The following is a 21,720-nucleotide window of genomic DNA, read 5'->3' on the forward strand; positions in this document are numbered from 1 at the left end:
TAGCTAAGAGGATTTGAAATACAAAGAGTTAAAAAATCTTAAGCATTGGAGATTCTCTTTCAGAATACAAGTGATGATGCAGAAGGAATATTATGACACAAGTTGCAATTCTGAAATACAAAGAATTCTTTTGAAAAGGCCTTCCTTCCTGGCAAAGAAGGAAAGCGTAGACCCAAAATCAGCACCATTATAATTAAAAGTACAATCAAAAGTAATGAGGCTCTAATTAAGGCAAGTAGCAAGTTTTATTTATCTGTGTATAAAAGGACAGAACAGAATAATCAGCGGGCTGAGTGACTTCAGATCCCTAAGAATATAGAACTGAGACAAAAGCAAGATAATGTACTGGAGACTTCATGACCTGCTGATCTTTTTGTATGTGTATTAGTTGTTCAGTCGTATCTGACTCTTTGCGACCCTATGGACTGTAACTGGCCAGGCTCCTCTGTCCATGGGATTCTCAAGGCAAGAATACTGGAGTGGGTTGCTGTTGCCTTCTCCAAGGGAACTTCCCAACCCAGGGATTGAACCTGGGTCTCCTGTATGGCAGACAGATTCCTTACCATCTGAGCCACCAAGGAAGCCCCTTTTTACATCATTCAGTTTTTTTTTTTCAGATTAAAAACAGTGATAATAGCAAATGCTGGAGAAGATGAGGAGAAACTGGATCTCACATGCATTGCTAATGGGAATGTAAAATAAAATAGCCACTCTTAATTAAATGAGTAATTTCTTAGAAAACCAAACATACATTTAACATATTAATCATCAGTCTTACTCTTGGGCATTTATCTCAGTAAAATGAAAATGGTGCACATGAAATTAATTATTCATTTAATTAAGGAGGTAGCAGGAGGGAATTCTCTGTTGTGATGGAGCAGTTCTGTGTCTTGACTGGTGGTGATTACACATATCTATACATGGATTGCAGCTGCATCTAACTATACACATGCACAGATGAACACAAGTTTTAAAAACGGTGAAAACTGAGTGAGGTCGACAGTCTAACAGTAACATATCACTGTCAGTTCCTGGTTTTGATACATCTGGTTACAGATGGGGCAGCTGAGTTAAGAATAAATGGGACTCTAGTATATTCTTACAACTTCCTGTGAGTTTATAATTATTACAAAATAACATGTTTTCTTTTGGCCCAGAATCACAGAACGTTCCCCTTGATTCATGTATTTTTCTAGACATCTCTGGGCTTCTGTCATTTTAGAATTTAAAAACTCCCAAGATTTCAGCAGTAGTTTTCAAACACCTAAGGAAGAATGTCTCAACAATAATTGTCATTTGTACTATGAACATGCTTATATAATTCATGCATCTTTTATAATTCTTAAATTACTATGTATAAGAATTTCATATTTGCTCTTTAATTCCCAGATGCTAGAAGCTAAAAATATGAAAGAATGAGAGGAGGGTGGAATGAATTGGGAGATTGGGACTGACATATATATGCTACTATGTGTAAGATAGGTAACTAAGAAGAACCTACTGTCTAGCACAGGGAACTCTACTCAGTGCTCTCTGATGACCTAAATGGAAAGAAATCTAAAAAAGAGTGGATGGAGACTTCCCTGGTGGTAGGCCAGTGGCTAAGACGCCATGCTCCCACCGCAGAGGCTCTGGGTTTAGTCTCTGGTCAGAGAACTGGATCCCGCATGCCGCAAAAAACATCCCCTGTATCGCAGCTAAGTAGCCAATAAATAGATACATATTTTTAAGTGACTGAATGTTAAATAAAATATGTTTTTGCATGATTTTTTCAGTATATTTTATTATTAAAATTTTTGTTTTAAAGATAGACATGGGGGATCTGGGGGAGGGGAATATGGGGATTTGTTTACTATTAGTATAGAGTTTCAGTTTTGCAAGATGAAAATGTGAATATTTGCAACACTATTAACATATATCTGTATCATATCCTATTTTAAAAATATATATATGTATAGTTATTGAATATGTAGAAGGTTGCTGAATATTTCATATCATTATTTCTTTATCTCGTTGCATTAAATTTGATACATTTAATCTCTGGTGATAAAGACTAGCACCGACAGACTGGACTGGTGCTGCAGAAGCGGAGAGTGGAGAATGGAGAAACTTGAGTATCGGTTTATACTGTAGGACTCCAGCATAGATCCTGACCTGTTTGTCAAGGAGCAGTCATTTTAAGTGTGGTGTGTTTGGAAGTGGATGTTGATGATTTAGGGAATACTTTAAACAGATGTCAAGATACAGTCTTGGGAAATTTTGAAGGTTGTGAAATAATCCTCTGATACTGTTTGTGTCTTTTAGAATTCGGAAATTCCTATACTCTTCAGTTTACAGCGTGTGCTGCTCATTCTTGGCCTGTTCTTCACAGGCCTCTTGCCCTTTGTGCCCATTCGAGAACAGTTTTTTGAAATCCCGATGCCTTCTATCATATTGAAGTAAGTGATTACCCTGTTTTCATCAGTTATCAATTACTGGAAAACTAAGACAAAGACTTAGAAAGATTGAAGATGGGAGGAGAAGGGGAACAACAGAGGGATGAGATGGTTGGATGGCATCACCGACTCAATGTCCATCCCAACTCCCAGAGCTTGGGCAAACTCATGTCGATCGAGTCGGTGATGCCATCCAACCATCTCATCCTCTGTCGTCCCCTTCTCCTCCGGCCTTCAACCTTTCCCAGCATCAGGGTCTTTTCCATTGAGTCAGTTCGTCCCATCAGGTGACCAAAGGATTGAAGCTTCAGCTTCAGCATCAGTCCTTCCAATGAATATTCAGGACTGATTTCCTTTAGATTGACTGGTTTGATCTCCTTGTAGTCCAAGGGATTCTCGGATACTTCATAATTGTGTAACTTCTCTACTGGGTATAAAGCCTTGCTTTTCACACACTATAATACAAAGCTAAAAATGTATAAAACACTTAGAGCATTGCCTGGCAAATAATAAGCACTCAATAAATGATAGCTTTTATCGTTAAATTATCTTTATCATTTTTATTTAACAAAGATCTTCATCTCACAATCCCACATGCTTAGAATGTCATTTCTAGCTGTAGATTTCTCTGGATATCATTTAAATGTGGTTTCACCTGCATGAGAACTTTTTTCGTCCCCACAGAACTATAAAAAATGAAGCTGAACATCTAGCAATCATTAGAAAATATCAGTAAGAAAAAGAAGTTGGTCAGCACTCTTGTACACAGCATCTGTGTTTCATGCTTGTTTTCCAGTTTGACTTTGTTAGTTATGTGTATGCTTATTTTATCTATTCCTGATTATAATAGTATTTATTAGCAATTTCTGTAGCTGTTTCTCAGATGAAACAACAGAAATCACTTCTTGTCTACAAATAAACTATTTTCATTTGCTAAATTAAAATAGTTTCTAGCCATTTATCCCTAAACTACTTTGCTTTCCTCTGGTCTAGAATGGACTGTTGTGCTCTTGAGATCATCTCCAGGTGTTCCTTTTAGGAAGAAATGTTATTAAATTTCAGATTTAATAGAATTAATTTTTCTATTAATTACAGATTTCATAGAATTAATTTTTTCTTTAAAAAGTGATTATGGATTAAGACAGTGGTAGAATATTGTTTGTATATTTTTTTAATGAAAGACAGTGGATACTTCCTAAGGCAACATAATAGTTTGTGTTTAATGAGGTAATTTCAAGTTTTTAGATTCTTGGGATTCCTAACATTGCAATTAGAACTTTCTACCTCGGGTAGAGTTAGAATAGAAGGAGTTTATTTAGAAAGCTTCAAATAAAAACTGAAAAGATAAAAAATTAAAGGACTACTTTGGTGGTCCAGTGGTTAGGAACCCATCTGCCAAGGCAGGGGACATGGATTTGATCCTGATTGGGGAAGATCCCAACATTCTGAGGAGCAGCTAAGCCCGTGAACCACGACTACTGGGCCCACATGTCATAACTGCTGAAGCCCGCCTGCCTAGAGCCCTGTGCTCCGCAGCAAGAGGAGCCCCTGCCACAAGAAGCCCATGTCCCTGGAGCCCTGTGCTCTGCAACAAGAGGAGCCCCTGCCACGAGAAGCCCACCTGCCTGGAGCCCTGTGCTCTGCAGCAAGAGGAGTCGCTGCCACGAGAAGCCCGCCTGCCGCAACTAGAGAGTAGTCCCTGCTTGCTGCCTGTGCACAGCAACGAAGACCCAGCACAGCCAAAAATTTAAAGATAAATTTAAAAATAAATAATAAATTTTTAAAAAATGAATTTAAGTTGGGAGACTCAGAGTAATCCTAAGAGTGTAGACAAAAGGAGTTAGAAAGGAAACAAGAATCAAGATCTCGGGAGAATGAAAATCACTGTGCACTATAACTCCAAGAGAGACTGAGCAGTCTTCACAGTGGAGAGACTTAACTATTCAGAGAAGCCTCTGGGCATAGCCCAAAGTTAATGATACAGCTGATGCTCTTAGCATCAGAGAGGCTGAAGGAACTCATTGTAGGTCTGAAAGTCAAGTGTACTCTTTCAGTAGGAAAGATGTCTTAAAAGGATGGGCCTAGGTCTTCAGATATTGAAAGTGAAAGGAAAAAAATGTTTTTAGGGGTTTTTTAATCTCATTTTTAACCCCAAATATCATTTAATACATAGTAAAGTTTGGCTATGTGTTTACATCTACTGCATACAAAATTATAGCAGACAAGGCAAGAGAAAGAAGCCTCACCAAAAAAGGAAAAAACATGGGTTCTGGGTACCCAGGATCTCCAGAAAGATAACTTTTAAATTTTAAACTTTGAAGAGCATAGCAAAAAGTTAGCTTGAAATCATGAAAATAGAGAATCCAAATGGGCTTTGTTCTAATTTAATTTTGTCCTTTCCCAGATTTTAAGATAGGACACTGAAAGATGAACTCCCCAGGTCAGTAGGTGCCTAATATGCTACTGGAGGTCAGTGGAGAAATAACTCCAGAAAGAATGAAGAGACAGAGCTAAAGCAAAAACAACACCCAGTTGTGGATGTGACTGGTGATGGAAGCAAGGTCTGATGCTGTAAAGAGCAATGTTGCATAGGAACATGGAATGTTAGGTCCATAAATCAAGAAAAATTGGAAGTGGTCAAACAGGAGATGGCCAGAGCGAACATCGACATTTTAAGACTCAGTGAACTAAAATGGACTGGAATGGGTGACTTTAACTCAGGTGCAACCATGAAATTAAAAGACACTTGCTCCTTAGAAGAAAACTTATGGCCAATCTAGGCAGTATATTAAAAAGCAGAGACATTATTTTGTCAACAAAGGTCCGTCTAGTCAAGGCTGTGGTTTTTCCAGTAGTCATGTATGAATGTGAGAGTTGGACCGTAAAGAAAGCTGAGTGCCGAAGAATTGATGCGTTTGAGCTGTGGTGTTGGAGAAGACTCTTGAGAGTCCCTTGGACTGCAAGGAGATCCAACCATTCCATCCTAAAGGAAAACAGTCCTGAATATTCATTGGAAGGACCGATGCTGAAGCTGAAACTCCAGTCCTTTGGCCATCTGATGCGAAGAGCTGACTCATTTGAAAAGACCCTGATGCTGGGAAAGATTGAAGACGGAAGAAGGGGACGACAGAGGATGAGATGGTTGGATGGCGTTACCAACTCGATGGACGTGAGTTTGAGTAAACTCTGGGAGTTGGTGATGGACAGGGAAGGCTGGAGTGCTGCAGTCCATGGGCTCGCAGAGTCAGACATGACTGAGCCACTGAACTGAACTGAAGCATATACCAAGTACAATCAAGGAACTGATTTTTGTTCTTAAACTTGTTTTATCGCACTGATATATTCCTGTGTTTCTAATTTAAATTTTATTTTCCCTCAGGCTGAAAGAACCACACACCATGTCCAGAAGTCAGAAGTTTCTCATCTGGCTTTCTGATATGTAAGAATTTTAGTTTCTTGATATACAGATTATTGTTTTAACTCTTAAATATGATGCTTATAATCTAGAGCAGCCTTTCTATGTGTAATTTGTAACCAGGATGAGTTGAACATTGGCTATACAAATGAATATGTATGAATCATTTAGAACTAGCTTAATTACTAGTCACAAAACCTTAAGAGGAATTGGGAGATAATCTTGTCAAACTCAGGAGAAACCCGAGCACCTGGCTACCCAAAGTTAAATGATTTACGTGGCGTGTCAGTAGCAGACCTGGGATATATACCCGTCGCCTGCTGCTTACTCACTGTTTCCACTAGCCTGCAGTCAAAAACATGGTGAAAAGAAGCGTGTAAAGCAACACAACATGTGTAAGAGTGTAGATTGACTAATGGCACATTTCTAAGGAAGAGCTACACTGAGACTTAACAGCAGAATGGAAGCCCCACTTATGCAGTGGGCATCTACTTTAGAGATGCCTTAAATTCTAAGACATGTTGAGTGTAATTTTAGGTAAAACCTACCTCCATTTTGCTTTAAAATGGAACCGTGAAAAAAAAAAAAAAAATACAGTGGAACCTTGGGGACTTCCCTGATGGTCCAGTAGTTAAGACTCCATGCTCCATTGCAGCACAGAGGGACTGGGTTCATGCCTGGTCAGGGAACTAGATCCCACATGCCGCAACTAAGAGTTCACAACTAAAAAAATAAAAAATAAAAAATCCTACATGTCACAACTAAGACCCAACACAGCCAAAGAAAGAAAGAAAAGAAAATGGAACCTTGAATGCTTTGAATGCTTTTAAATAATAGTCGTAAATCACAACCATTTTTTTCCTTAGCTCCTCTTTCAGAGTTTGAAAACTAGTTTTATCTTTTCTCTGTGCCACAAGTTTTATTCTTTTTTGCTTTATTCCTGATGTCATTTGTAGTTGTTTTTTTTTTACATTTGTAGTTTTTAAGGATGCTTTATTTATTTATTTATTTTTTTGGCTCTGCCACATGGCATGCAGGATCTTAGTTCCCCAACCAGGGATTGAACCTATCCCCCCTAACCACTGGACCACCAGGAAATTCCCAAGGATGCATTTTAGCTGGTGTTAAATGCATATGGTTTTTCATTTCTGCTACTTAATCATTCTAATACACTAAACAGAATAGAAATAATATGTATAGCTTTTCAGTACAAAATGCTTTCATCTTGCTCAAGTGACTTGTATTCTAAAAGTTGACTTTTTGAGTTATTTGGAGCTGAAAAAAAAACTTTTTTTCTTTATAAAAGATAGTGTAATTAATGAACATTACGTTTCTAAGATAACTCACAAAAGACTAATTCATTTTGTAAATGGACTGTGACATTATAGAAGTTGACCCAAGTTCACTGCCTTATTTTGATTTGGAAAGTTAGGAATATAGACTCCCTAGTTGTTTCTCACTTTCAGTATGGCGCCAGCAGGAGAAGTGAGGAAGCCTGGTCTCCACTGAGCTGCTTCAGGAAGAATGGCAGCAAAGAGTAGAAAGGAGATCCAGCAGTTAAGATATAAACGCATCCACAACAGCTATTACTGCTTGAGGCCGTCCCTTGCTTATATTGCTGAAACATTGGGATTAAATCCAAGTAGGGATTAGAAGCTCTAAACTGACTGAATTAGAATTGAGGACTAATTTTAGTCCTTCCTTAGGACTAAGGAGTACCTAAATCTTTTATGCTTTTCTTTTCTAGTTTACTAATGAGAAAAGCTCTGTTCGACCACCTCACTGCCCGAGGCATTCAGGTAAGTTTTTGTAATGATGCATTTTAGAAAGAGCATAGTTTACCAGTTCAACACAAGTTTAAAGGGCAGTAACTTCTAACTGACTTGATTTGGTCCTAACTCTGCTGCTTTTACTGGTTTTCAGATGAAGACCTTAAGCTCTGCCTTATAGTTAACAAGATAGTATTGGTGTTGCAGTAGCTAGAGTTCACCTATAGGTGGGTGAGAAGAACTGAAGCCAGAGGGTGGGATAGTGAGCAAAGTGGAATTTGTTTAAAGGGCTCAATGATTTCTTTAAATTGCAGAGTTTTTTGTTTTTGGCTTTTATTTGCTGCTGCTGCTTTCTTTCTTTCTTTCTTTCTTTCTTTTTGCAGCATTTATTCCGAGGCCATAAGTTATTTATTTCTTCAGTTTTTTCCTGGGTATCTTTTTCTTCTGTATAAGCTCCTCTTCTGGTTTAGGAACAATTATCTCTTCTTTTTCAGTAAGGGTCATCTCAGTGGGACAGGGAGAGCTCATGTCTGGGCTGATCTGACCATGAGCTCTGTAAGTCCTACCCACGCCTTGTGAGATTTGCTCACCAAAATGTGCTCAGTGACCAGAGAATCTACATCTAGAGTCTACATCTAAGCCTTTAAGTTCAGCATGACTCTGCATTTTTGCACATGTGCAGTAAAAATTCAGCACTTTTTGGGCCACTGACCCAGTGTCCAGCCCCACTGTTTGGCCTGCGCATACCTAAGCACTTCCACCACTGTAATGATGGAATGGCACGCACGTTGCTTCTGTAAAGTGACATCCTTCAAATACTTGGTGGTTTTCCAGATATGCATACCCTTAATGGCCCGGGCAGTTTCACAAGTGTTCTTAAAGGGAGCCTGAAGATTTGAACCTCTTGATTTACATGATTTTGTGGAGTTTTCTGGGTTAAGTGAATAGCAGACCATTTTTAGAGGTCACCTCAGACCACTTACCAGAAAAACTTTAAATTGCAGGTTATTAAAAGGTTGTTTCTAAGTGTACTGAGATTGTGGTGGATACATGCTAACATAAAGATAATTTGCTGTTTTAAAATTTCTTCTTCTCATTTTTCTAATTTTCAGGTGTACATTTGGGTATTAAATGAAGAGCAGGAATACAAAAGAGCCTTTGATTTGGGAGCAACTGGGGTGATGACAGACTATCCAACGAAGCTTAAGGATTTTTTACATAGTTTTTCAGAATAGAAAAGGATGTACTCAGAAGCATTCAAAGAAAACATGAAAAAACCTAAGAAGAAATTGTTTCATTATTTCCCTAAGCCATTTCCAGAATGGCAAAAGGTTTAATCAGTTAAGTGTTTATTACCTCATTTTTAAGCCTGTCTGAGAATGTAGAAACTATATATTGTATATTTATTTTAAACAATATTGCATATTTTACATTTGTAAATAATTTGTTTAGAAAGATAATTGTTTATGAGATGTAAGTAGAAGATTCTTGATCAAGATTTCTGTATTTGATGCAGTATTCTACTATCATAAGTAATTCTGAAATCAAAGGCTGTTGGATAAATTTGAAATTAGCCTTCACTGGAATAAGATCAACTAATTAGTAAGACAGAATTATTGAAGGTCATTACAGCTATTCAGGTTGTCTCATTATTTCTAGGTACACCTTTAGTTAAAGGGGAAAAATGTTGTGGAAAGAGAGCTTGGAAATCAGTGATGTAATTATCTGACAAGTTGTACATTGTTAACAGAGGCAGACTCAAAGAAATAACTGAAAGTTTGTTACATGATCAGAAATAAAATCTGTAGACTGAATTCGAATTTCTTGGTTGTTGTTGTCAATAGGGACATTCTATTTGGAATCTTTTTCAGGTGTGTAACAATTGCTGCTGTATTTCTTTTTTTGGTAAAAATTAAAATTGGACTTAATTGTAAATTAAGACAAGATGCTAATAGTCAGATTTTTGTTTCCTCTAACGAAATGTACATTTTCCATTGTTAGCATTGACCAACTGTCTGGGCCTACATCTAGATTTTAAATAACATCTTGAGTCCTAACAATCATAACAAACTGATGAAAGTGCATATCATCGTGTCTAATATGTATAGGATAAACCACCTGCTCCTGATCTTTAAGAGTTTATTCTTCTGAGTATTAAGTGGGAACAGAATTTCCCAAAGCATTAGACATCACTTTATCAGATTTTCTAATGTGACTTCATATAAATCTGTTTTATCATCTTTTTGACTTATTTTCATTATCTCTTTGGAAAGTAAATATAAACTGGAACAATAAGCATCTTAGACCTAGATTACACCTCTCATTTGGACCTTTACCAGCTAACAGTTGTGAAGGATGTCCCACCTGTCCCTGGATGACATAAGTAACATTTCTTTTTTGTTTAAACTGAAATAAAAATTTCAAGAACAAAAGAATTCATTGGTGTTTTCTTTTCTGCTGTTATAATTCCAAATATGCCTTATAATATTTTTCCAGAATTTAATGAGGTGGTAAATTGATAATATAAGTAAACACACCTGAGACTTCTCTCTCATATAAGGAAAATAAAATATGGAAACACTTTTATGGTAAATTGCCTCTTGGCATTTGAATAAATAACTTGGGCAGGTAAATCCATTAAATCTGTCATTTTCACTTTCACGTATATAACTTATGATTATAGTTGCTAGAGATGCTTTAGATCATCACTGATATAATTCTTTTTTACAGTTTCCGTGTTCCAAATTTGCTTTGTTGTGATTCAGTTATGATGCAGTTCATATTATAAGACCAGCATATATTTTGTGTCAATCAGTAAAAGAGAAAGTACCCACTATGGCAAAGATGTTTAGAAAATCATGTTTTAAAAATTTGATGATTTTATAGTCAAGGTGACTTCAACTCACTTAATAAAAGTATAGTATCTGTAACAACAGAGTTCACATTTGTCATCAGATAACATCTGAACATTGCTTTTCTGATTGGGGCATCACATTTTAAAAGATGTTAAATATCCTTTCATAATGAAACATACTGCTAGGCATGGCACACAGCATGAAGGCTAAAGAAGTGGTCAGACGATGTAATTAGATCCTTTTGCTGGGATAAAGGTGGCAGTAGATTTGATAGACCCTGCTATGGGTCTAGTCCAGCATACCAACGGAATTCTAAATACATGCCAATGGACAACAGTTGGTAGGTTGGTTTGAGGAACTTTTGCTTTGAAGTTGCAAAGCTTCTCTGTAGGACTAGGTCTGAGGCATGTCATCAGGTAAAACAGGACACAGGTTAGCAGAACTAGGATCCAGAGCTTGGAAAAAACCTCATTTAATAGGACTGAAAGAACAGAGGATAACATTGGGCTAATTACAGGGTTACGTTGGTACTGAGTACCAGAGCTGTTCAGCCGCTCCTTTCTGGCCAGGACAGGTTCTAGAAATTGGGGTGGGGCCCTGGCTCTAGGTGGCCATCTAGTCACCACAACTGTAGAGATAAAATCGCTGCAGTGTGTTAGGAAAAGACAACAAAATAAAAATTGTAGTGTGTTGCCCTAAGTGTCCAGGAGCGAGCAACGAGAATGAGAGCAGAACACGAAATCTGGTGCAGTGGGTCGGGGGCCTGCAGCCTCTGTTGGACTGAGGTGCAGAGTCCACTGTGAGTCCAGCTGTTGCTCCTGACTGTAGACTACAAAACTTTCCTTGATCGATCTTTCCCAAGGCACTGCACTGACATAGGCCAGATCTTGTTTTCACCCCAGGCCGTTCCCTCGTGGGATGGTCTCGGGAACAGTCAGCAAGTGTGTAGGCGGTGTTCATACCTAACGCTGACCTGCTGTTCCAAGGTCCATGCTTTCATGACCCCAGTCATACTCCCTTCTGGGTCTGGCCTTGGGGTCTGTAAGAAGGCTATTATTCTAAGGAAAACATGAAAAATGTTTTTCATCATTGTTGATACATCCTCAACACAGCTTCTTGATATATGCTGTTTTTCCAGGTGCTATTTCTATGAAATTTCTCAAGGCTGTGAGTGTACATTATTAGAAATTCCCACTACAGTAGTGTGTTCTAGTATGAGAAACCATTAACACAAAATACAATATGAATGATTATGCTTTGAGTTGTACAACATGGTGGCCCTGGAAAGGTTTAAAAAAAGAGAGCTCCACCATGGATAAAAGTAAAAATTTCCTTTTCAATTAAGGAGAGAGAGCCATGAATACAAGGTTGAAGTATTCATTGTGAGTTGAAAGTTGTGTGTCAAGTAGGTGGCTAAACTTAAGACATTAAGAACTGAAATGGCTGGGCAGTAATATAACATCATCATTTCAGTACCACAAGGAAAATGTAAATAGCAGTCAGAGGCCAGGCACCAAAACAAGATCAGGACTAAAGAGGTCAAGGAGGCAAAGAGTTTAGGATGCTGGGAGCATACCAAGACAATTCATAAAGCTAAAGTGATGTTTAGCTTTCCTGCCTCTTCTGTATATCACTGACAGGATATAATGTTTGAGGAGTTGGGTCATCCTATAATCTGAAATAACGTAAGCCCAGACCAGATGACGGTCCAGACACCAGGTCAGAAGGCTATACGGATCCAGTTAACATGAGATTGCATAAAAATTTGGCAGTAGTTCACCAGATGGAAACTTGCAGCAATCCAGGCAGGAAGTAATAAGGGTCCAGATGAAAGGGGTGGCCATGTAAGTAAGGCAACAATGCATCTACACATCTCTGTAAGGGGAGAAGTAGGAAGAGCTGGTGCCTAGGTGAGTTTAAAAGGGGAAGAGGAAGTTCACTACTGACTCCAAAGCTGCAGGCAAATGGGGAACTTGGAGACAGGAGAAGCCGTTGGGTGGTAAAAATGGTATGTTTTGGATAATCTCTGAAATGACAGAAAAGCATTTGAATTTAGGTATATTAGCCTTAAGAATGAAAGGATAGATCTGGAAGAATAGATTTAGGAGTTTTGTGTACATTTTAGGTACTGTGCAGCTAGCACTTCAGATGTGATTTTATACAGTTCCTTCTTGGTATTCTGCTTGCAATTTGAATAGGTTGCTATGCCACCAGAGGCTGCCTGCATTGTGAATAGCATGATTCATTCTATAGTGAGGTTGAATGATAACATTCTTTCCTGCTCATTCATGTCCATTTCTTTCAAAACTCTATCAAAAAGTTTTCTTTTGATAGAGAACTCTTAGCAAAACAGGCATAGTAGTGTACATAGGTCAATATCAATCTCCCAATCCACCCCTCCTGCCACCCCCCCACCAACTTGGTATCCAAACGTTTGTTCTCCATGTCTATGTCTCTATTTCTGCTTTGCAAATAGGTTCATCTGTACCATTTTTCTAGATCCAACCTCTATGCGTTAATATACGATATTTGTTTTTCTCTTTCTGACTTACTTCACTCTGTATGATGGTCTCATGTTTTATATTATGTGACTTTTACCACAATAAAAAAAATGTTCTAAAAAACAGCCATAATTTTAACTCATTGCTTATGAAAAATAATACAAATACATTGGTCTTGTTTGTCCAATAGTTTTTCTTTTTCCTTCTTATTGTATGTATATCATCCCATTAAAATTCCTGTGTCAGTCCTACAAGGTGGGTGGTATTATTTTGTCCTTTTTAAAAAGGACTGGAGGCTAAATGCCTCTCCAATTCACAGTGCTAATCAGAGTCCAATCTGATACTCAAACCCAGGCAGTCTGACTTCAAACCATCTGAGTCTAATCACTGTTTCACTTTTGTGTTTCTAAAATCTTTCGAGTCTCATAATCTGGAGAAATGTGTGCAGATATTTGGAAACAAATATGCATGGACTAGTTTTTCGTTTCTTGAAGCCCTGAGACTGGGCCTTCTGCTGGGATGGTTATGCTAACACGGGACTGAGCAAGTATAGCTGAGCAGGTTTCACAAGAGTTGTTCCCCTTTTTTTCTATTTCCTATGTGAGTTTCACATAAATTTTGACTTACAAAAAGAATCCTGCAAAAAATTTTTTTTGCTTCTATAATCTTTGATTGAAGATCTTTCTCTCTTCAGCCTTAAGTAGAACCTCCTTCTCTTCTTTCCTCATTCTAAGCCTTTTTCAATCAGTTCCTCAAGGATTTATGGTCCTTTATGGTCAAATAGGAAAAGGAGTACCTCAAGGCTGTATATTGTCACCCTGCTTATTTAACTTCTATGCAGAGTACATCATGAGAAACGCTGGGCTGGAAGAAGCACAAGCCGGAATCAAGATTGCCAGGAGAAATATCAATAACCTCAGATATGCAGATGACACCACCTTTATGGCAGAAAGTGAAGAGGAACTAAAAAGCCTCTTGATGAAAGTGAAAATGGAGAGTGAAAAAGTTGGCTTAAAGCTCAACATGCAGAAAATGAAGATCATGGCATCTGGTCCCATCACTTCATGGGAAATAGATGGGGAAACAGTGGAAACAGTGTCAGACTTAATTTTTCTGGGCTCCAAAATCACTGCAGATGGTGACTGCACCCATGAAATTAAAAGACGCTTACTCCTTGGAAGGAAAGTTATGACTAACCTAGATAGCATATTCAAAAGCAGAGACATTACTTCGCCGACTAAGGTCCGTCTAGTCAAGGCTATGGTTTTTCCTGTGGTCATGTATGGATGTGAGAGTTGGACTGTGAAGAAGGCCGAGTGCCAAAGAATTGATGCATTTGAACTGTGGTGTTGGAGAAGACTCTTGAGGGTCCCTTGGACTGCAAGGAGATCCAACCAGTCCATTCTGAAGGAGATCAGCCCTGGGATTTCTTTGGAAAGAATGATGCTAAAGCTGAAGCTCCAGTACTTTGGCCACCTCATGCGAAGAGTTGACTCATTGGAAAAGACATTGGTGCTGGGAGAGATTGGGGGCAGGAGAAGGGGACGACCCAGGATGAAATGACTGGATGGCATCACGGACCTGATGGACGTGAGTCTGAGTGAACTCCGGGAGATGGTGATGGACAGGGAGGCCTGGCGTGCTGCCATTCATGGGGTCACAAAGAGTCGGACACGACTGAGCGACTGAACCGACTGAACCGAAGTCACTTCCGTCGTGTCCGACCCTTTGTGACCCCATGGACTGTAGCCCACCAAACGCTTCTGTGCATGGGATTCTCCAGGCAAGAATACTGGAGTAGGCTTCCATTTCCTTCTCCATCTTAACCTTTGTACCCACTCTGATTTTTTAAATTTATCTTCAATTCACTATTCAGTGCTAAGAAAAATATCAAAAACCAGATAAAGGGGAGGTAGTATTATGATCCTACGAAAAGTAAAATTTCCAAATAAAAGCTGCAGAAAAGAAAATTTCCACACATCAAATGTATATATTGTTCTCTGACATGACATTTTTTTTAATTGGAGTATAGCTGATTTAAAATGTTGTATTAGTTTCTGCTGTATAGGAAAGTGAATCTGTTATTCATATATCTACTCTTTTTTAGATTCTTTTCCCATATAGGTTATTACGGAGTATTAAGAAGAGTTCCCTGTGCTATACAGTAGGTCTTTATTAGTTATCTATTTTATATGTAATAGTGTTACTTAAACAATGTGACGTGGAGATAGGAATCAATAATTGATGTTCTATCAGTGACCAAAACCATTAAACATGGAAGCAGATGGAAACCTACCACCACTTTTCTGAGAAATCCCGAGATCTCAGATAAAAATAAAAACTAACATTAAACATTTGTGAATCTAACACCCAGGATTGACAACAGTTAATATTTTATTACATATGCTTTAATTTTTTCTAGCTGAGGAAGTCAAACCTTACAGGTAAAATGTTACCTGATGGGGTCCAGCCCCGGTGGATCCAGGGAATTTGAAGCAGGGATGGAGTTGGTGATTAGGAAAGAATTATTTAATTAAAGATATAAAGAGAGATTAGGAAAGAATAGTGTAGAGGAGAAAATAGAGGAGAAAAGAGGCCATATTCCTTGGTTTACATAGAAAGCCAATAAAGCCCTGAGACAAGGGGCTTACACCGTCTACATAGGCCACAGGCGCCCGCTTGAATAGCAGAGGGTGCCCCATCTTGGGCTCCCTCTCACGTGGGTCTTAGAAGCCCAGGCAAATGAGAAGACACGGCGAGCCTCTATGCTCCAGATGGGAATTTAGCCTAAAAAGGCAGAATAAGGAAAGAACGACATGGGGGAGCCAAGCATCGGTGCAAGACCCACAACTTTATTTTCAAAGGCAGCTTATATACCCCAAGTTGTACATAAAGAAATAATGGAATATGCAGAGTTATGCAGGGGCAACAGTCCTGATCCTTATTGAGACCAGGCTTTCTTTTTGCATGCCTTCCCGTATACAAAAGGTCTAGGTAATTTACATTATCTTCTGGCCAAGAGGCCTGTTAACATTTTTATGGCTCTCTTCCCAGATAAATGTCTATCAACCAGAAAACTCATTTTCCCTTGAAGTGTTTTTTCTTTAATCTGCATCACCCTCAAAGTACTAAATAAAGTTACATTCCTGTAGAACAAAGGTGCAGTGGGTTATAACAAAGAAAGCACTTAACTCAAAGATCTAATGTTGCTAATGCAAGGGCTACTACCTGTTTTTTCTACATACCAACTACATCAACAAGTAAAAGATATGAAAACATTGCAGCAAGTATTGGCTCAACATTGAAACCCTTAATCAGTCCTATTCTAATGATTTTGACTCCTCAGAAGCCCCTACATTCCTAGGATGTTTTAAGCTTCCTGTGCCTCTCACAGTCGGGAGGCTGTAAACAATCACATGCGTAGCTGTAAGAGTCCAGATAAACCTGTCAGGCAGGCTAGAAAGCCATCAGAGGGGTTTTTGGATTGGAACACTCTTATTATGCCCAGGAGACTTATTATCTGAAAGCTCTAAATTAACTTTTTCCAGAAAAAGGTGGTGGGGGGACAGCCCCCTGTTAATGTCAGAGGAGTAGGTGGAAAGCATAACACAGTAAAGCAGTCAGACTCTGGTTTGGGGAGTAGATGCTCAAGAAAGTCCAGGGGGACCCCTGAGGCCTGATCCCGCCTTTGTGTTTGTCAGATCCCTTTCCTCATGACCTTTGCCACAGGCGGGATTCCCCATGCTGGCTCCCGGCAGTAACCGGATCCCTATGCCTACCTGGAGTCTCCTTCCTGCTTGGCCAATGGGGAGCCCCAGTATGACAGGAGACAGAACAGAGAGAGTGCATGGTATTGCTCTCAGGTTCCTTTCCATAAAACCAGTTTGGGCTGGCTGAGTCCTTTGTCTGAAGGGCAAGCTTCCTTCGAGGTGGCTCTGTCTCCAGAACACTTTCCTCTCAGGTTCCAGTAACAGCCCCAAGTTTTCTTCATTCTATGGGTGGCAAGAGCACTATGACTAGTCCTCGGACGTTTTACTATCCTTGTGGTTTCCTCATACCTTTGTAAATTATCTCTCATTAAACAATACTCAGACTAGTCTGATTTGACTAGGCATGTGTTTCCTACTCGTTCCCTGACCAATTCACCTGGGAAGTTAGTCAGAAATGCAGATTTTCAGACTTCCCTGGTGGTCCAGCAGTTGAGAATCCACCTGCCAATGCAGAGGACACAGGCTCTTCGTCCTGGAAGATTCCACATGCCTCAGAGCAACTAAGCCCGTGTACCACAACGACCGAGCCGGAGCACCCTAGAGCCCGTGCTCCCAGCGAGAGAAGCCACCACGATGAGAAGCCCACACGCTGGAACAAAGAGTATCCCATGCTCGCCGCAGCTAGAGAAAGCCGAAGACCCAGCACAACCGAAATTTAATAAATGAATATTTTCAATGCAAAATTTCAAGGCTTCCCCCTACTTTCTTTTTTTTCAGTAAAGTAATTTAATAAATTTTTTATTTTATAGAAGTATCGATGATTTACAGTGTGTTAATTTCTGGCACAGAGCAAAGTGATTCACTCATATATATATATATATATATATATATATATATATATATACACGCACATATTCTTTTTCATATTCTTTTCCATTATGGCTGATTATAGGTTGTTGAATATAGTTCCCTAGGTTATACAGTAAGGCCTTTTGGCTTATCCATTCTATATGTAACAGCTTGCTTCTACTAATCCCAAACTCCTAATCCATCCCTCTGCTCCTCCCCTGCAGCCGCTATGTCTGTGAGTCTGTTCCTACTTAATAGGTAAGTTTATTTGTGTCATATTGTAGATTCCACATATAAGGGATATCACATAGAATTTGTCTTTCTCTTTCTGACTTCATTTAGTACGATGATCTCCAGGTCCATCCATGTTGCTGCAAATGGTATAATTTCATTCCTTTTATGGCTGAGTAGTATTCCATTGTGTGATCTATGGCACATCTTCTCTAGGTATTCATCTGTCAATGGACATTTAGGTTTTTTCTGGGTTTTAGCTATTGTAAATAGTGCTGCTGTGAACATAGGGATGCATGTATCTCTCCGAATTGGTTTTATCCAGATATATGCCCAGGTGTGGGATTGCTGGATTATACGGCAGCTCTATTTTTAGCTTCTTGAGGAACCTTCATACTGCTTTTTCCATAATGGCTGCACCAATTTACATTCCCACCAACAGTGTAGGAGGGTTCCCTTTTGATTAGATTCTTTCTGTACCTAAGCTTGTTAAATGTTATGTTAACTCTTTCATTGACCAGTTTGAAAACCAACCTTACTGTTTTTTAAATTTATTTTCCTTTAAAAAAAAATAATAGCCTTGGTTTTGTTTGAGCAGTTTTAGGTTCACAGGCAATCAAGCCAATAGCATAGAATGCTCTTATATACCCCTTTTCCCTTTCTCAGTTTCCCCTACTGTTAACACCTTGCATTGTTGTTGTTCAGTCACTCAGTCATGTCTGACTCCTCATGACCTCATGGGCTGCAGCACTCCAGGCTTCCCTGTTGTACACTATCTCCCGGAGTTTGCTCAAACTCATATGCATCAAGTCAGTGATGCCATCCAACCATCTCATCCTCTGTCGTCCCCTTCTCCTCCTACCTTCAATCTTTCCCAGCATCAGGGTCTTTTCCAATGAGTCAGCTCTTCCAGGAGGTGGCCAAAGTATTGGCACTTCAGCTTCAGCAACAGTCCTTCACTTAAGTCACTTAGTTATTCATTCAGTCAACAACTCTAAGTGTCCCCATGTGCCTGTCATTGGGCCAAGTGTTATGGATACAGAGGTAACAAGACACAGTTCCTGCCCTTAAAAGAAGATATTCAACTGAGAGGGAAGCAACTTAATCATGACTAACTAGGATGTGATAGAAAATTGAGGAAGCAGGTAGCAACTTCAGTGACCAGGGAAGTCCTCTCTGTGGAGGTGGCATTTCAGCCTGAAGCATGAAATAAAGCCTGAGGGAATAGTGCTTTTGGCAGAGGAAACCACAAGTGCAAAATGTGGGAGAGAGCTTGGTGCTTTCAAGGAGCAGAAAGGAAGCCACTGTGCCTGGAGCCAAGTCAACTGGAGATGCACTGTAAACCTGGAGAGCTGAGTAGAAATCCGGGCAGGTTATGGTAAAGTATCTGTATTTTATTCCAAGGGCGCTGAAGTGCCATTAGGAATTTTGAGTAACAGAAGCGTGCATATTTTTAGAGATTATTCTTGCTGCTGAGCAGGGGTAGTTTGGAAAAGGACAAGATGGAAATAGAACCACAAATAACAAATGTCGGTGAGAATGTGGAGCAAAGGGAACACTTTCACCCAGCTGATGGGAAGGCAAATTGAAGTACCCAGAGTGGAAAATAGTATGGAGGTTCCTTTCAAAAAACACTAAAAGTGGACTATGATCTGGCAATTCCACTCCTGGGTATGTATCCAAACAAAAACACGAATTCGGTAAGATTCCTGTACCTCAGTGTTCATAGCAGCATTATTTACAATAGCCACGATACGTGAGCAACCTAAGCGTCCATCAACAGAGGAATGGGAAAAGGTGCGGTAGCGCTTGCCTGGCGGCTCAGTGATGGAGAATCCGCCTGCAGATGCAGGAGACGTGGTTTCAGGCCCTAGTCTGGGGGGATCGCACATGCTGAAGAGGGGCTGAGCACGTGTGCCACAACTGTTGAGCCTGTGCCCTAGAGCCTGGGAGCCACAACTGCTAAAGCCTGCACAGCCTAGATCCTGTGCTCTGCAGCAAGAGAGGCCACGGCCATGAGACGCCTCCCAGCTCAACAAAGAGCGGCCCCTACTCTCCACAACCAGAAAAAAGCCTGAGCAGCAACCAAGCCCCAACACAGCCAAATATATAAAATTATTTTTTTCAAAAGATGTGGTATGTGTATGGACTTGGAGGGCATTATGCATAGGAAATTAATTTGGAGAAAGATACTGAATGTTATCATTTATAAGTGGAAACTAAAAACTAAACAAATGACTATAACAAAAAGAGGGAACTTCCCTGGTGGTCCAGTGGCTAAGACTCTGCACTCCCAAAGCAGGGGACCCAGGTTCGACCCCTGGTCAGGGGTCCAGATCCCACGTGCCACAACTTAGAGCCTGTATGCCACAACTAAGACCTGCTGCAGCCAGAGGAATGACTGAGTGAATAAATAAATAAGGAAAATATGGAAATAGAGATATGTCAGTGACAGTGAAGGTAGAGAGAAGTGGCTGGATTTGAGAGCTATTTTGGAGGTAGCACTGGTGAACCTGGCAGATGAAGAAAGGAAAAACTCTAGGTTGATGGGTAGATTTGACTTCCACAGCTGGATAGTTGGATGGTGGAGCCATTTACTGAGATGAGAAAGATATTTCTGGAGGGAATACGGAAATTGTGACTCAAGTCATTCTTTGAGAAACATTGTCCAGAGCCCAAGAATTCAAGCTTAAAGCTCTGCAAAATAACTAGACAACTCCAACCCTACTTTGGAAAGAGCAGCGATGTTAACTTTTCTCCAATACTTTTTATATGCCAAGTGCTATCATACCTATTATGTTATTTAATTGTTATCATTAGTTCAGTTCAGTCGCTCAGTTGTGTCCGACTCTTTGCGACCCCATGAATCACAGCACGCCAGGCCTCCCTGTCCATCACCCACTCCCAGAGTTGACTCAAACTCATGTCCATCAAGTTGGTGATGCCATCCAGCCATCTCATTCTTTGTCATCTCCTTCTCCTCCTGCCCCCAATCCCTCCCAGCATCAGAGTTTTTTCCAATGAGTCAACTCTTTGCATGAGGTGGCCAAAGTACTGGAGTTTCAGCTTTAGCATCAGTCCTTCCAAAGAACACCCAGGACTGATCTCTTTAGAATGGACTGGATCTCCTTGCAGTCCAAGGGACTCTCAAGAGTCTTCTCCAACACCGCAGTTCAAGAGCATCAGTTCTTCGGCATTCAGCTTTCTTCACAGTCCAACTCTCACATCCATACATGACCACTGGAAAAACCATAGCCTTGACTAGACGGACCTTAGTCGGCAAAGTAATGTCTCTGCTTTTGATATACTATCTAGGTTGGTCATAAGTTTCCTTCCAAGGAGTAAGCGTCTTTTAATTTCATGGCTGCAATCACCATCTGCAGTGATTTTGGAGCTCAAAATATAAAGTCTGACACTGTTTCCCCATTTATTCCCATGAAGTGATGAGACCAGATGCCATGATCTTTGTTTTCTGAATGTTGAGCTTTAAGCCAACTTTTTCACTCTCTATTTTCACTTTCATTAAGAGGCTTTTTAGTTCCTCTTCACTTTCTGTCATAAGGGTGGTGTCATCTGCATATCTGAGGTTATTGATATTTCTCCCGGCAATCTTGATTCCATCTTGTGCTTCTTCCAGCCCAGTGTTTCTCATGATGTACTCTCCATAGCAGGGTGACAATATACAGCCTTGACGTACTCCTTTTCCTATTTGGAACCAGTCTGTTGTTCCATGTCCAGTTCTAACTGTTGCTTCCTGACCCGCATACAGATTTCTCAAGAGGCAGGTCAGGTGGTCTGGTATTCCCATCTCTTTCAGAATTTTCCACAGTTTATTGTGATCCACACAGTCAAAGGCTTTGGCATAGTCAATAAAGCAGAAATAGATGTTTTTCTGGAATTCTCTTGCTTTTTCCATGATCCAGCGGATGTTGGCAATCTGATCTCTGGTTCCTCT

The 21,720-nt window shown here is 39.8% G+C and overlaps 1 protein-coding gene across 1 annotated transcript in view; it reads left to right on the forward strand.

The window, feature by feature from the left end:
- GDPD1 (glycerophosphodiester phosphodiesterase domain containing 1) overlaps nucleotides 1–10,051 on the forward strand; it is a 49,305-nt gene extending 39,254 nt beyond the window's left edge. The window contains exons 7-10 of the mRNA XM_005693113.3: nucleotides 2,305–2,438; nucleotides 5,815–5,874; nucleotides 7,598–7,649; nucleotides 8,732–10,051. Of these exons, the coding sequence (XP_005693170.1) occupies nucleotides 2,305–2,438; nucleotides 5,815–5,874; nucleotides 7,598–7,649; nucleotides 8,732–8,854 (369 nt within the window). The 3' untranslated portion in view covers nucleotides 8,855–10,051. The remainder of the gene's footprint in view (nucleotides 1–2,304; nucleotides 2,439–5,814; nucleotides 5,875–7,597; nucleotides 7,650–8,731) is intronic.

The sequence above is a fragment of the Capra hircus genome, chromosome 19 (assembly GCF_001704415.2).
Source record: "Capra hircus breed San Clemente chromosome 19, ASM170441v1, whole genome shotgun sequence".
Lineage (NCBI taxonomy): Eukaryota > Metazoa > Chordata > Mammalia > Artiodactyla > Bovidae > Capra > Capra hircus.